Source organism: Aspergillus aculeatus, assembly GCF_001890905.1.
Source record: "Aspergillus aculeatus ATCC 16872 unplaced genomic scaffold ASPACscaffold_3, whole genome shotgun sequence".
NCBI classification, from domain to species: Eukaryota; Fungi; Ascomycota; class Eurotiomycetes; order Eurotiales; family Aspergillaceae; genus Aspergillus; species Aspergillus aculeatus.
In genome coordinates, this window is record NW_017962978.1 from 1,925,225 (window position 1) to 1,940,306 (window position 15,082).

At 54.6% G+C, this 15,082-nt stretch overlaps 6 protein-coding genes across 6 annotated transcripts; 2 read left to right on the forward strand and 4 right to left on the reverse strand.

Moving 5' to 3' along the window:
* Nucleotides 1–18: 18 nt before the first annotated feature.
* Nucleotides 19–3,368, reverse strand: ASPACDRAFT_1879272 (uncharacterized protein). The gene is made up of 5 exons (XM_020198156.1): nt 3,084–3,368; nt 1,900–3,010; nt 1,781–1,784; nt 412–1,522; nt 19–310 (listed from the first exon to the last, which is right to left on the reverse strand). Exons 1-5 carry the CDS (start codon nt 3,338–3,340, stop codon nt 259–261), a joined length of 2,535 nt encoding a protein of 844 aa, XP_020059503.1. The 5' UTR covers nt 3,341–3,368; the 3' UTR covers nt 19–258.
* Nucleotides 3,369–3,554: 186 nt separating this feature from the next.
* On the reverse strand, nt 3,555–5,363 carry dps1 (putative aspartyl-tRNA synthetase Dps1). Its single transcript, XM_020204673.1, has 2 exons — nt 4,351–5,363; nt 3,555–4,299 (listed from the first exon to the last, which is right to left on the reverse strand). The coding sequence occupies exons 1-2, from the start codon at nt 5,353–5,355 to the stop codon at nt 3,622–3,624; spliced, it is 1,683 nt and encodes a 560-aa protein (XP_020059504.1). The 5' UTR covers nt 5,356–5,363; the 3' UTR covers nt 3,555–3,621.
* Nucleotides 5,364–5,813: 450 nt separating this feature from the next.
* Nucleotides 5,814–7,080, reverse strand: ASPACDRAFT_23727 (putative HAD superfamily hydrolase; the record flags this gene model as incomplete). Its single annotated transcript, XM_020199220.1, has 2 exons — nt 5,814–6,885; nt 6,938–7,080. 2 exons carry the CDS (start codon nt 7,078–7,080, stop codon nt 5,814–5,816), a joined length of 1,215 nt encoding a protein of 404 aa, XP_020059505.1.
* A 323-nt stretch (nt 7,081–7,403) lies between these two features.
* Nucleotides 7,404–8,786, forward strand: ASPACDRAFT_58116 (F-box domain protein; the record flags this gene model as incomplete). The annotated part of the gene is made up of 2 exons (XM_020203313.1): nt 7,404–7,795; nt 7,883–8,786. The coding sequence occupies 2 exons, from the start codon at nt 7,404–7,406 to the stop codon at nt 8,784–8,786; spliced, it is 1,296 nt and encodes a 431-aa protein (XP_020059506.1).
* A 744-nt stretch (nt 8,787–9,530) lies between these two features.
* ASPACDRAFT_113993 (coatomer subunit gamma) lies at nt 9,531–13,431 on the reverse strand. Its single transcript, XM_020195761.1, has 7 exons — nt 13,097–13,431; nt 12,875–13,066; nt 12,456–12,766; nt 11,423–12,389; nt 11,022–11,369; nt 10,150–10,965; nt 9,531–10,090 (listed from the first exon to the last, which is right to left on the reverse strand). Exons 2-7 carry the CDS (start codon nt 12,948–12,950, stop codon nt 9,858–9,860), a joined length of 2,751 nt encoding a protein of 916 aa, XP_020059507.1. The 5' UTR covers nt 12,951–13,066; nt 13,097–13,431; the 3' UTR covers nt 9,531–9,857.
* A 193-nt stretch (nt 13,432–13,624) lies between these two features.
* ASPACDRAFT_23884 (phosducin family protein) lies at nt 13,625–14,605 on the forward strand (the record flags this gene model as incomplete). The annotated part of the gene is made up of 4 exons (XM_020199235.1): nt 13,625–13,662; nt 13,719–13,901; nt 14,012–14,382; nt 14,451–14,605. The coding sequence occupies 4 exons, from the start codon at nt 13,625–13,627 to the stop codon at nt 14,603–14,605; spliced, it is 747 nt and encodes a 248-aa protein (XP_020059508.1).
* Between the last annotated feature and the right edge of the window lie 477 nt (nt 14,606–15,082).

Below are 15,082 nucleotides of genomic sequence, written 5' to 3' on the forward strand. Positions count from 1 at the left end.
ACATGTCATATCACATAAATGTCATGCGCGCTGGGTGCTTACTACATTGGTACAGTAACTACAAGTAGAAGAAATAAGAGTTATCGCTATCAAGACAACGACAACAACAACAACCAAAAACAGGATCCGCTAAAACAGACAAGAGAGATAAAAGCCATGCATATGCAAAGGTATCCACCATGCAAAAGCCCAGATCCAGGTCCTAACGAAAAAGACCCATTCCCTGGCCAAAGCTTTATCAAACCCACTCGACTCAACTCAAGAGATCCTCCCAATCCTCTTCTTCCCAATATCAATCTTATCGCCCAACCTAGAACAAACCCACGAATTAGCGACCCATTTCAACCAAAACACACAACCCCCCTCTCCCCATTCCCCCCCCAGTAACAACAAAAGAAAAAGGAAACAAACCTCGTAGCATCCTCATCCGTCAACTTGAGCAACTCATTCTGCACGACCAACTCATTATTGATCGCGACGCCCAGCTCCTTCTGCCGCTGCACGATGCGCATCAACTCCTCGACGGCGCCATCCTGATCCTGCATCATCTGCTTTTGGAGTTGCAGAACTCCGGTATTATCCAGCTCGCGCGTGCGCTCCGTCTCGCGCCCGAGCACGCGCCCAGCCGCCCGCACCGCCTTCTTGCCCTTTACCGGGAGATTCATCAGCGCCTCCTTGTCCTGGATGGACGCCACGGCGGAGTCGATACGGCTCTTGGCGGCCATCGCATTCAGCAGATCCTCCAGCCCGTCTTTTTCCTTGCGCGCGTTGATGAGCAGGTCGCGGCGGCGGCGGAGTTCGCCGTCGCCGAGGCGGGGGAGACCTTCACCGGAGGATTGGCCGTTGGTGGTGGAAAGGTTCTTAAGGCCCGCCTCCAGCGCCCCGATCAGCGACCCCGCGCGCACAAGACTGCTCTTCGCCCGCGCCGAGCTCTCGTGCTGCCGCTGCGGCGTGGTCTCCTGGTCGCGCCGTGTCAGGTGCAGCCGCGCGTCGTGCAGATGGCCCTTCATGTCCCGGTAGCAGTCGAGCCATAAGGTGGGGTCTGTGATGGTGTTGTTTGGAGCGTCCCCGTTGAGTGACGTGATGCTGCCCGGGTCCGTGATGGCGGCGTGGAGCCGCGCGCTCGTCGTGCTGCTACTGTGATGATCGTTTAGGGAGTTGTTAGGGCCGAGGCTCGGAAGGTTGAGGAATGCGCGCCAGGCGGGCGAATTGCGCCATCGCGGGTCGTCCGCTTCGTTGATGGCCCGGAGGTAGGTTTCGAGGGCTTGGCGGCGGGATTCGCGGAGGGTCGCGTTCTTGACGGTCGAGGAGAGCCAGGATTTCGGTGGCAGAGGGGCTGGGGGTGCGGTGTTGGTTTGGTTGAGGAGAGTGGTGTGGAAGGTTGTGAAGTCGGAGTAGCGTTTGGAGATGGTGAAGGAGCGGAGGGGGAGGCGGAGGGCGATGTTGTAGATTGTGAAGGGGGGCGAGGTGGTGGAGACGCTGGTCGTTGGGATGGCTATTTCTACAGGCGGAGCCATGGTGGCTTGTACTCAGTGAAGTTTAGACCGGTGGTTGGTGAGATGATAACATAACTTGATGTAGGTATGAGTGAATGGAGTGGTGGTGAAGATAAGGAAGCGGTGGAGATGAACTGGAAGCGATGACGATAACCGGTCCCATTCTGCCGGTGATGTTTGTTGTGTTTGGCAGAGGCTAATTTAGAGGCCGCCGATCATCGGCGGTGAGTCTTAAGTATACCGAGATCCGATATAGTCCATTGGAACAACCATAAATGAAATACCAAACTGCAACAGGGTATCTCTAGAATAAATGCATCTTAGATCATCTTCACTCCGTCACTTCCCTCCAGAACTCGCGCGCCTGCAACAAGTCCCGCTGGCCGTAGTACTCCCCGACCACCGTGATGACCATATCCAACATCGCGCGAATCTGCAGTGCCACCTCCGACGCAGCGCTGTTGCCGTCTGCATCGTCGTTCGGTACCTCATCATCAGCGGCGCCATCGCCTCCAAGACTCGCCTGTAACCGTGCCTTGGCAGCTTCTAACTCATCAAGGTCAGCTTGCGGCGCACTTGCGTCAGCGTCAGCAATCGCATCCGCATTATCATCTGCGTCTGCATCTGCATCCCGCATCTCCAGATCACCCTCGACCCCATTCCCTGTACCAAAACCCTCTCCCTCTCCCTCTCCCTCTCCCTCTCCCTCTCCTTCCCCCTCCCCATCCTCCTCCTCATCCTCATCACCCCCCTTCCTCCCATCCTCCACCTCCACCTCCCTCATCCTCCCCAAAACCCTAACCGCCCTCTTCCCCAAATCCCGAATCTCGCCCACCTCCTCCGTCCCCAACTGGCCCACCTCCCGACACCGCGCCAGCAGGCCCCACGCCCACGCCGCGATCCGCCGGACCTTTTCCTCGTCCCCGCTGCGCACATTCTCCGACATCACACGCGCCATGATCCCCAGCACGCCGAGCACGCTCTCCATGTCCATGCACGCCAGCTGCACCGTCTGCGGGTCCACCGCCAGCAGCAACCGGCGCCACTCGCGGCGCGCATTCCGGGAGTGCCGCGGGAGCGAGATCGGGTGGTCGTGGTCCAGCGCGGCGATGGCGTCGGGCGGCGGGGTGCATTTCAGGATGGAGCGGAGGAGGAGGAAGCGGTGATGCAGGAGGGTGTAATATGTCGATTGGGCGGGGAGGATTTCCAGGTCGGAGGGTTGGGGGCGGTGGTGGGATGATGGTGTGGTCGTTGAAGGGCCGGCGGGGGGGTTGCTGTCGTTGGTGGTGGGAACGAAATAGACGCCGTCTTGGTAGATTCCCTTGCGGAGAGCGGGGGGAGAGGTTGTGGTTGTTGTTGTAGTGGTAGTTGTAGTAGTAGCGGTAGCTTGAGGATGTGGCTGCTCTGTTTGGTTCGTCGTGTCTGTGCTGGCATCGGGGTTCGTAGTCTCTGTTGCGATCGAGGTCGTGGCTGGTGGCGCATTGAAAAGAAAAGGGAGGGAATTGGCTTCGGATCTGGGAGGTGATATTATCATATGTCAGTCACACAGCTTCACATTACTAAACCAGGCAGCAGGCATCGACCCACCGGACCATTCGCAGATATTCCAATCCATCTTCCGCCGGTCCGTAGAACAGCTCGTCGTCGCCGGCGGTGTCGAGGCCGGGAAAGGCGCTTTTCTGTCCATAGACGGGATGGTTGCGAGGGCGCTCATAAGGCGTTACCGTCCGCGACGTCTCCTCTTCATCTTCCTCGTCGGCGTACGAGGCGCGAGATCGTTTTGCATAAGGCGAAGCACCCGATGCTGAAATAGACGGTTTGCGTTTGTCGGGCATGCTGGACATTGCTGTTGGAAGGCGGACTTGGGAAGGACGGAGGGAGGGAGAATTTAACGCGGCGCTGATGATAAGATTCCGCCGGAGAGGGAGCTTGGGCCACCCGCAGTTTTCCCTCGGCTCCGAAACTTACTTATAGTGAGTGACATGCAGTACGGCCATCCGACCTCCGCTTGTCTATGCTACAAAGAAAATACGACCAGTACAAAATGATGAATAATCTCGTCACTCCATTATATTGTTTTATCCAGTTGATATCCTTGTCTAATGTCGTCTCTCTCGGTATTCGTCTAAGGGCGCAGACGCTGGGGGTCACGAGGGAACAACGAAGTCAACCGGACGTTAGGCAAGCCCAGGAAGAACATGACAATACGGTTCAGACCCAGACCACCGCCGGCGTGGGGAGGACATCCCTGGCGGAAAGCAGCGAGGTAGTCCTCGAAGCCCTCCGACTTGGGGTCAAGACCCTTGGCAACCATGGACTCCTCCAGCTCCTTGATGTCGTTGATACGCTGAGCACCAGACATAATCTCCTCACCACGCATGAAGAAATCGTACGAGTTGGAGAAGCGAGGATCCTGCGGGCAGGCCTTGGTGTAGAAAGGACGGACGGCCATGGGGAACTTGTCTAGCACGTAGAAGTCGGTGTCGTACTTGTCACGGATGATCTGGCCCAGCTGCTTCTCCATCGCCGTGGTGAAGTCGTTCTCGAAGCGTTCCTGCTCGGAAACGTCCACACCAGCCTCCTTCAACAACGCAACACCGTCCATGTAGTTAAGACGCAGGGCCTTGCCGTCCTTGGGCAGCTTGAAGTCACCAGCCTTGGGGTAGGACTTCTGGATGATAGCGATCTGGTCCTTGTAACGCTCCTTGATCTCGGTGAGGATGAAGACGAGGAGGTCCTCGGCGAACTCCAAGACCTCGTGGTAGTGAGCGCGGAAAGTCTTCTCGAAATCGAGACCGGTGAACTAAACACAGTCAGAATGAATCATTTGTAATTGTGTTAGGAAAAAAGGTACCTCAGTCAAGTGTCTGTGGGTGTTGCTGTCTTCAGCACGGAAAACGGGAGCAACCTCAAAGACGTTCTCCATGTCACCGGCAATACACATCTGCTTGTACAATTGGGGGCTCTGAGCGAGGTACGCGTTTCTCTTGAAGTACTTGACCTCGAAGACGTTGCTACCACCCTCAGTAGCAGCACCCACCAGCTTGGGGGTGAAGATCCACCGCGAGCCGCTCTTGATCATGTACTCGGTGAACAACTGGGCCACACCGCTGGAGATCCAGGTGATAGCCTGGCTGGTCTCGGTCTGGAGATCGAGGACACGGTTGTCAAGGCGAGTCTTCAGGGTGACAATGGGAGCGCCGTCCGCATCGACCTGGGGTCCTTCCTCCGTCGTCTCCGGGGGCGGTCTCTCGGCATCCTTAACCTGCATGGGAAGCATCTGGGCGGCCTCGGAGATGATGTAGACCTTGCGGATGTGCACTTCGTGGTCGCTCAGGGTAGCGGAGGAAATCGAAACGGCGGGCTTCTTGACGATACCAGTCACCTGGACGATCGAGTTGACATTGAGACCGCCGGTGAACTTGATCATCTGTCTCGAGATGGGCTCCGCGGCCGCAATGACAGCCTGCAGCTTCTGACCCTGCTGTCTCAGCATCAGGAAGGCCAGCTTGGCGCTCTGCACACGGGCATTATCGACACGGGCCACGACCGTGATCTCCTTCTCGTAGTGCTCGTCGGTGATCTCGGAGAATCTCGTCGCGGGGAGGACATCTTCGGACTCGGGGAGCTTGCCGTACAGGCCCTTGGCGGTGTCGTTGGCTTCGGCGGCGGCAGCCTGAGCCTTCTCCTGGGCAGCGCGCGCGGCGGCCTTCTCGGCCTTCGCCTTCTCCTTTGCGGCCTTCTTGGCGGCGCTCTTGCTGGCGCTCTTGGTGGGCTCCGCGCCCTCCGCGGGGGCGTCCGCGGCGGCGGCGGGGGTCTCCTCGGGCTTGGGGCGGGTGGGCAATTCGGAGTCGGCCATGATCACGGGTGTGGGCGCGATGAGGATGGGGTGAGGAGGGTGGAAAAGAAGCGATAGAACCAGATAAGAGCATCCAGCACGCAGAGCTCCAACTTTCTCTTTTGAGTCACCCCGCCCGACGGACCCCGCTGCCCTAAACCCTAGGAGGGGAGATCACCTGATGACGGGATGGCATATATATGCAGAACTTATGTAATGTGCATAGCATAGTTAGTTAAATCAAGTAGATCAAGTATACCTCCAGAAACCAGCCTGCTAAATAAGCTCCCCTTTTACCCTACTAGCCCCTGTCCAATATCGCTGTATCATTCTTATCAAGATAATTGAGCAATTTATATAAATGTCTAACACGTGTGTCGCTAATCACACCTGGGAGGTAGTATGGAAGTCTATAGATGCAGAATATATGCAGTTCGCTAAGCATGTTCATGATAAACCCAAGCCAGCTCACTCTTCCTTCATGCCCGCCACTGGGAGCTCTTGATTCCCCACTCAACCGCGTTGCGAACGTTGTCGACAATGGTTGTAGGGGTCCATGTCGGTTCACCGCCACTGTAAACACCAGTTCGAACGAGGATGGAGTGCCACTTGCTACCATGTCCGCTGCGGTAGCTGTTGGCACCGCAAATGTCCGACTCCGGGTTGTCACCAATCATGTAGACATTTCTCAAGGGTGGCTGGACTTTGGCGCCAAACATCCTCTCCCGGTTGCGCAACAATTGACGCTCCGCAAACTCGTATGTTCCTTGATAAGGTTTGCCAATGACGGTCTTCTTGAGCTTCACACCTTTGTCGGGACCTCCGGTCACTGCCGTCCAGATACCTTCCAAGGATTCGCGGAATCCGCCCTGGCCAAGACGAGGCAGATGGTAACTCGCAGCCCACCAGAGGTCAGGATTCGAGAAGTAAAGGTGCGGCTGGCCATCTTGTAAATAGCCATGGTTCGGAAGATCAGTCCGGCCGTTCTTCTCCGAAAGCGTTCCGATAACACCCTGCGAGGAGAGCAAGAGGTCGGTGATAATCTGCGCGTCCAGAGCCCAGTCGCGCGGGTCGTTGAAGACAAAAATCGCATCGATCTTCAGCCCCCTCGAAGGGTCACTAGGGTCTTTCGGGTTTGGCAAGGGCTTGGAGATCTTTTCGTAGTAGTCCTTGAACGACCGAAAGGGCCAGACGGCTGGATTTGCCATGTAGATGTCGCCAGGAGTCACCACATTCTTGAAGCCATACTGATGTGCCACTTGGCGACAGCGGTCGCCTTCTCCTCCCACGACCAACACGCACTTGTTCTCCAAGGGGCCTGGACCCTCCGTCCCATGCACCAGCTCTGCGAAGGGCGAATGACTCTGGACGATCAGTTCTGCGTCCAGGGGAACATTCAGCTTCTCACTAATCTCAGCCACTCGCTCCGTTTCGTGCTTTCCACCGCCGTTTGTCAACAGAAGGAACGGGATGTTCTGCTCCTTCAACAAAGCCAATGACTCAGCTGCTCCGGGGATGGGCTTGGAGGATCGTAGAAGGACGCCATCAATACTAACATTTGAGTTAGCTCGTAATTCCCCGTTCTCAGTTCTCTATATCTTACTCGAATGCGAAGGCAAAGTCGGGAATGTTCGCTTGAGAGCTGACGGTCTGGATAGCCCGACGACCGGAGCTTGCAGTGATGCACGACCGGGTAGAAGCACGCTGGAGTAGCGCAAGGGACCGCCGGAGGGAGGTCAATTGCATGATGAATATGATTGTTATGTCTGATATATAGCAATTGACAGCAGCTCGGGAGAAAAACCACGCTCAATGGTTGTGTACCTAATGAATCCGAACGAACAGGAGGAGCAGTGGAGGACAAGCGGAGAGCGAAGGCGGAGGAGAATGCGGGAGATTCCCTTATCGCTCAGATGATATCATCAAATTTCTCCCCTCCGCAATTTCCGCTCTTCACCATCACAGCAAGCATAAACAAACATCGAATTTCACCCTTCTCTTTTGCATTTTCAAAGAATCATTACATGTACATATAGAGTCTACTATGGAAAGACCTTCCTTCACCCATCATGACCGCCTCTACGTCGCATGAGATCTATCTCCCCACGGAGATAGTCGTGCAGATTATGTCCTATGTCTCCAACACTTCAGATAAAGCAGATCGTCGACAAGCAACTCTCTACGCATGCTGCCTCGTTTCGCGACAGTGGTACTCTGCCGCCATTCCACATCTCTATGAAAAACCCATGTTGCGCTTCGGTTCCTCGTTCACCCAGTTCACAGCCACCATCAGCCCTCCGCTCCATGTTGCGCGCAAAAACAAGTTGAAGCTCGGCTCATATGTGCGCCGACTCGATCTGAGCGGCCTCGTCCATCACAGCTCTCCCAGTCTAACAGCCAGACTCCTGGGAAAAGTCAAAGAGAATCTGGTCGTCTTCTCTGCACCGCGTGTATCATTTGCGTACGGCTAACCTACATCCTCAAAACCCATCCGATCTTTCTCATCTTCCCCCCCTAAAACTAACTCATATCGCAACCGAACCAACAGAATCAACAGCCTCCCCGCCCTCTCCAAATGCACCAAACTGCAAAGCCTCGACCTCTCCCTTGTGGGCGACTCCTTCCCCTTCCTCGAGTTCAAACGCGCCCTCAGCCACCTCACCAGACTCACAACCCTCCGCCTCCCGCGAACCCACCACCTCACCCCTCCTCCGGCATCCACCCCTCCCTCCACAGCCACATCCGCAATCCCCTGGCCCCCGCGCCTCCAGAACCTCCAGCTCACCGGCGACTTTAGCGCCAACCCGGCCCTAGCGCGCTACTTCAGCTGGCCGCCGGCGCTGACGAGCCTCATCCTGAAGAACTGCAAGGACCTCGACAACTCGCCGCTGACGACGCTCCTCCTCACCGACCCGACCCTGCCCACCACCCTCCGCCGCCTCAAGATCGACCCCTCCAACAGCCTCTCGCTCACCTTCGTCAACCGCCTCCCGCTCACCCTGCCCGACCTCGACTACCTCAGCGTCCCCGGCGACACCCTCGACTTCACCTTCTTCGAGAACCTGGATGAGCGCGTGCAGCTCCTCCGCGAACCCGTCGCCTGGCGCACGCTGGAGCTCGACTACCCGTGCTCCGAGGACACCGCCGCCAGCCTTATGTACTTCACGCCGGGGACGCTCGTGCACGCGTTGCAGCACGGGCTGGCCCATGTGCGGGCCGTGGGGCTCTCCGAGGCGTGGGAGTTGAAGGGAGGGGAGGTCGAGGAGATCGATGCGGTGTTGCGCAGTCGGTTTGCCAAGAAATCCAAAAACCAACAGCAGAGTGATCAGATTGGTGCCGGGGGGATTCCGTCGCCACCTAAATCTGTCGATGAGAATGAAGCTGTTAATGATGATGATGATGATGATGATGATGATGACGACGACGATGATATTGGTGTCTACTATCTTTGAAACAAAAACCTCACTCTCTGAACATAACGTTCCAGAACTTCCCCCAGTACAATTCTCTCCAACACATGGTGTGTTCATCGATCTCAAGTCTCCATGAAGTCTGCACATGAAACTCGATACATGAATTTACAACATATACCCAAACCACACTACAACCCAAACACCCGCCACACTACACAAATATATATCTGACACTACAAACAAACCCATCCCCCAAACCAAGAATGAACAACCCCCAAAGAAAATATGAAGTACCACAATCCCATCCGAAAAATTACCACTCTTCCATCGAAACCTCCTTCAGCACCCGCCATTCATAATGTCTGTCAAGATTCGCTTACCCCTCTATTCGACCTTGAGCCCCTCATTACATACACATTACACAAACCAAAACATTTCAGGTATAGTTACCATCTGAGAGAGTTTCTAGTATAGCTGCGTATAGTATGTATGTATACTCATTCATTGCGGAGCCTTGACTACACCAGCTTGCATTACTTATGAAGAAAGAAATTGAAGATATACCTCGGTCCTAAACATAAAACTCTCGCTCCATTCTTCTGACTATGCCTGAGTGAACTACAGAATGAACTTAAGGACCGTTACTTGGCTGATGCTTTGCATCAGTCTACAATGATGGCAACCCAGCGATTACCTCCCTCCGATAAAAAACTAGGACGCGAGCTGTGATACTAAGCCAAACGAGGACATCAGGCATGAGAAGGTAGATTCATAGAAAAAAAATTGATATTGGTTGCTGGTCAAAGAAGAACAGAATTAACAGCAACAAAGTGCCCAAGTGTCGGAATCGGTACGCCTACATCAAGAATTTTGATCGCATCTAAAATTGACACCAGGGTTATAGAAGATGAAGAAAAGAAGAAGACATTCGGATTGATGGTGGAATATAAAGTAGGAAGGTTGGAGGGGAAGAGCAACAACGAAGAGAAAATATAGAAAAGAGTAGGACTTCGAAATCTCATAATGCAGCACTCGTCGCCAATTAGATGCGCGCCTTTTCAAGAACATGCCTCCATTATAAAAAGAATTTACACAACTGGCCACAGGCATTTAAGCAACGGACGCAATCACAGCGGGGGCAACGCCCTCTTCCTCCGCCCGAACGGTGATCTTGGTCGTTACTCCAGTCTTGCTGGAGAAAGCCATCTTGATTAGTGCAGCCACCCGGCCCCCGGTCACGGTCTTGCCGAACAGTTTCAGGGTATGCGTGCTGTTGCTGAGCGCTACATCGGTGCCCTCCAAAGGCTGCAGTGAAAGGGTGGAGATAAGCTGTTCCGTAGCATCTGTCCCACAATTAGCATTTGGATGGCTCTCAGTTGGCTGTCGGGAAGTATGTGCTTACCTGCAATGCCCTTCATATTGCTGAGCTGAAGAGTCTCGCTGACCTCCTCTCCGTTGGCACCCGTCTGCTCCCATACGTGGTCGAAGCTGCCGGCGAAAGTAGGAATAACATAGTCGCTGCCCGTAAGGTCCAAGTCTTCGACCTGGTATTCGTCCTCGTATCCAGATTCCTCCGCCTCGCCAGTAGTGGGATCGATCTCTTTGCTGGTGAACTTGAGTGTGTTGGTGAAGGAAGTAACAGGGACACTGTGCTCGCCAGCAAGCTTCTTGAATGTGACATAGACAATACCAGGCTCGTTGGTAGCAAGCTTGGGGGCAGGGACAATGAACTCCTCTTCCAGAATGTCTTCCTCTTCTGGTACTGTAACCACGGTCACGTCCTCGAGGACAGTATCGGGGAGAGTGTTCTTAATATCGTATTGCAGAACAATGTGCTCCTTGAAAACGTGCTTGACAGCGGTGACGACATACTCAGTTTCGCTTTCCGTAAGTTCAACGGGAGCAGAGGACTTGAGCAACGTGCCGTACTCCTTGAGTTCGGGAATCTGCATGAGTTGCTCGGCGTATTTCTGAGTAACAGCCACGGTAGCAGCCTCGGCCACTCCGTTGGCCTTGCTCTTCGGGGGACCGGTGGTGGGTGCCTTGAGCGTGGGTGTCGCGCTGGTGAGCTTCTTCGTCCGCTCTTCGGCCAACGCCTGCTCTTGTGTGACAATCGGAATCGTGGAGACGTCAAAGGCCGCAGCAAATGTTTGCTTGTCATTCGACGTCACGTACATCACGAGTTGATGCTCGAATGTCGACAGGGAGTACATCGATTCTGAAGTCATCAGCGCACAATTCGAACCTGACCGCGATGTGCCAGGCATGACTTACCATTGCTGATGAACTGGGAAGCCTTCTCGTCCTCTTCGCTCATCAAACGCAAGTTGAGAGCGGCGCGATCACGCACTTCATCATCAACATCATCCAAACAGCGGGTGAGAAGAACGGAGACACTCGACTTGACCTCAGGATCCTTTTGGCCAACGCCAAACTTGGCCAGAGCGGTCACGGCGGCAGCCCGGACAATAGCATTCTCCAGAACGACGCGGTTGTAGATGTAGCGGATGTACTTGGTCGGGTGGGACGTCTTAGGACCCTCCACACCGAGCAGGTGCAGGATTCTAACGGACAGCTTAGTGAATTCACAGTCCTCGATGAACTCACACAGATGCGCAAGAGCTAGCAGACTAATTAGCTTGAGTCACAGTTGCAAACATAAAGGGAAAGCTCACCGTCTTCCTTGCTTTCAGGGACGAACTTGATAAGGTCGAACATGCTCTCAACAACACTGCGCTTGAACTCATAACCACCCTCATCCCTCAAGATGCCGCTCAAGAAGGCCAGCATACCGGCCTGCTTGCTGGGGAACTTCAAGCAAAGGGTGCGGATAGCCTCAACAATGGTAATCTTGAACTCATCAGTGATATCAGCCATGAATCCGGAGATCTGCTTCATGAGACGGTCGACGCTAGCCTCATTGCCCGTCTTCAGGAGAGTAGTGATGGCGAAGGTGGCGATGGAGCGGTTGGAGTTCGAGATCAGCGACTCGATATCGGGGTTGCAGACGTTGACCACATGGGGCTTGAAGGAGGCGAAGTTGTGGAGAATGCGGATGGCCGCAAACTTGGTGATCGCGCGAGGCGAGGACAGGAACAGCTGTAGGACGTGAACGGCCTGGGAAGCCTCCGCGTCGGAGACATCGCGCATATCGCAAATAGCCTTGGCCGCTTCGAAGTTAACCATTTCGTGCTTGTGTCGGAGCCAGCCATCAAGCATCTGCATCATCGGTTTCCGCAAGCCAGGGTCCTCCTCCGCCAACTTGGCCGCCAATCGCACCAGAAGAACCAGCGCAGCAGGGCTCTTGACCACCCCGGCCGCACCATACTGCTGTACCATCTTGACGAGCGCCATCCGGTCGTGGGAGCGCATCTGGTACAGGAGTCCGATCGCGTGGTACTGGGTCATGAAGTTCGACTGCGAAATGGCGTGGGACTGGGAGCTGCCGCCGAAACCAAGGAAACCGGTCGACTGCTTGCCGCCAGATGCTGCCTCCTGAGTCTCGCTCTGCCATCTGCGAACGACATCACGCGCGATAGGGAGGAGATGGTAGGATGAAACCAGGGCTGCGGAGGAAACCGACGGGGTCTTGTCAACGATGGCGGTCTTGATCAATCGCTCGATACCTTGCACGGTGGTGGCCTTTATAGGTTCGACAACGGTCAGCTACTTCTTTTTCGTAATTCAGAGTATAGGGTCTGCGCCTACGTCGATAATGCGGCACAAGGCACGGATGGCGTTCGCCCGGTAGAGAACATCACTGCCCACAGCCGTGTCCTTCATGATGATACTGGTCGACATGATCACATCCTCGGCGGTGTTTGCCAGTTCCTTCAGGATCAGGTAGACCATTTGCCGGAGGGAGGGGTCCTTATTCTGGAACAGCTTCGAAATGCCGAAGAACAGAGTGGTGGCCTCGTTCGTGGGGAACTGCTCCCCAGTGAACAGGAGGACCGCGATCTTGGTCAGGAGAGTGCGGCATGTTCGAGGAGATATCGGGGACGAATTGAACAGGCGGGCTAATCCGACGCAAGTGGTGCGAGACTGTCGTCAGTAACAAATATCAAGATTGAACGCGACTGTTGCAGGAGTGTGCAACACAATGAGAGAGGACTGAAGAGGCTCACCATCTTGAAATACGGAGGTCCGGTCCAACTTGATCATGGTCTGGTCGGCGTCCTCATCTTTCTTAACGTAACTCATGATGGCTGATGGGCTGCAGGGATTGCCGCAGCAGCAATATGATTATATTGTGGTCTTCAAACTAGCAAAGGGGGAAGCCCCGTAGGAGGTGAGGGTGGTTGATAGTGGGGGGGGGGATGTGGAAGGATGGATCAATCAATGGTGGCTTTGAATAAGGGCGGGTTTCGTATGACGGTTCGGACGTTGTGCAGGCGGTGGATTAAGCACTACGGCGCCTTCATTATCCTTCCAAGGAGGAAAGAAGAGACAGAAAATAAGAAGTTGAAAAGAAAGCAATCAGCAAATGGTGCCCGTCCCGAGGGAGAAGTCGCGAAGCAACAGGGACAATTGAGAGGGCAGATGGTGGAGGAGGTGGAGGATGTTTTGGGGCCAGACTGGAAGCAGCAGCAGCAGCAGTAGTAGTAGTGGTGGTAGCAGTGGTAGCAGCAGCGGGAGCCGTAAGTAACAGCCAGCAGCAGCCGCAGCTCCTCCTCGTTCCTGCCCGGCGGCCAACACAATCTCCAGGTGGCCTTCCGCGTTTCTGTGGGTGGCTGAGCCACAGGGCGGTGTGGCTGCTGTCCCCCTTGGGTGCAAACACCCCAAACATGCGGCATTGAGATATGCCCCTCCAACATATGTCATTTGTTGAATCGTGTCAACCTGTTCTTCAGATACATTGGAACGCAATATTCACAATGCAAGTCGAAGTCAATCCCAATGAGGATACCGAATGGTCAGCAGCTCTCCGACCACCACCCCCTCAACTGCATGGCTCACCCACCCCCGCAGGAATGATATCCTCCGCAAGCATGGCATCATCCCGGAGAAGCCCAAGGACCCCGAACCGTTGATCCAAGAGGCGCTGATCGAAGCGGAGCGCAAGGCTTATGAAAATAGACTCGAAGACAAGGATCTGGACGAGCTGGACGAGCTAGAGGACGAGGAAGACGAGGCATTTCTAGAACAATACCGGTACGGTGATCATGCGAGCAGGCTCCGCCCGGGGATTTTCACACGATGTCAACAACTTCAGTCGAGACCAGAAGTCTTCCCAAACACTAACGTCTACTGTCAAACAACAGTCAAAAGCGACTAGCCGAGCTATCTACGCTGCAGCAAACGAGCGTCCACAACCAAGTCTACCCGCTCCAGAAGGTCGACTACGCCCGCGAGGTCACGGAGGCCTCGAACAGCTGCTTTGTCTTGGTCCATCTCAGCTCCTCGACCGGCGGCAACGTCGAGTCACAACGGTTGACGGAACTCTGGCGGACCCTGGCGGCCAAGTACGGAGATATCAAGTTCTGCGAGATCCGGGCCAACATGTGCATCGAGGGCTATCCCGAGCGCAACACGCCCACGATCCTGGTCTATCGGAACACCGAAATCAAGAGACAACTGGTGACCTTGCGGGAACTCAAGGGTCCGCGCACGACTGTAGAAGGTAAGAGAGGAGGTTTTACTACTGTCCTGATTTATTCTATCTTTCTATTCGCAGGCGCCACTAACCGCGCGGGCGTACAGACATCGAGAGACTGCTCCTGGATCTAGGCGCTCTCAAGGAGAGTGACGTTCGCCTGAAGAAGCGGTCGGACTCATCGGACGATGAACGTCCGGCTATGGCTAAGAATAAGTCCATCCGGCCCATGGTCCAGGACGATGATGACGATTGGGATTAAGCGCTGCGTCGCGGTAGCGAGTGACTTACGCTTTCGTCTCAATCGAGATGGGCAGATTGTTGAAGTCGGCAACGATGCGGCTCACGAACAATTCGCACACTTGGCGGATGGATACATCCTCAGTTATCGAGGCGGCAGTCCTATTGATGAGATGGACCAATGTAGCATCCATATCGCACGTCCGGAGCTGGGCTCGGGAGAATGGAAAGCTTTCAGCTTTGAGCGTTGGGCTCTTGCCGTCCGCAGACTAGATTCAGCTTTCCTACCATGGAAATGCCGACCTGGCTCTTTAATCTCAAACTTGAGCTATGTCAAGAACAAGACGATAAGATGACTAAGGAAGTTATCTTAAATAAAACCCTCAAATGCGGTCACTGACCATGATTTATAAGCAACATTGCAGACTGAAAAAGCTCATGGTAGGTGAACAAAATGAAGGCCTATGTTTCCAATTGTAGTAAGAATGGCCTAAATTTC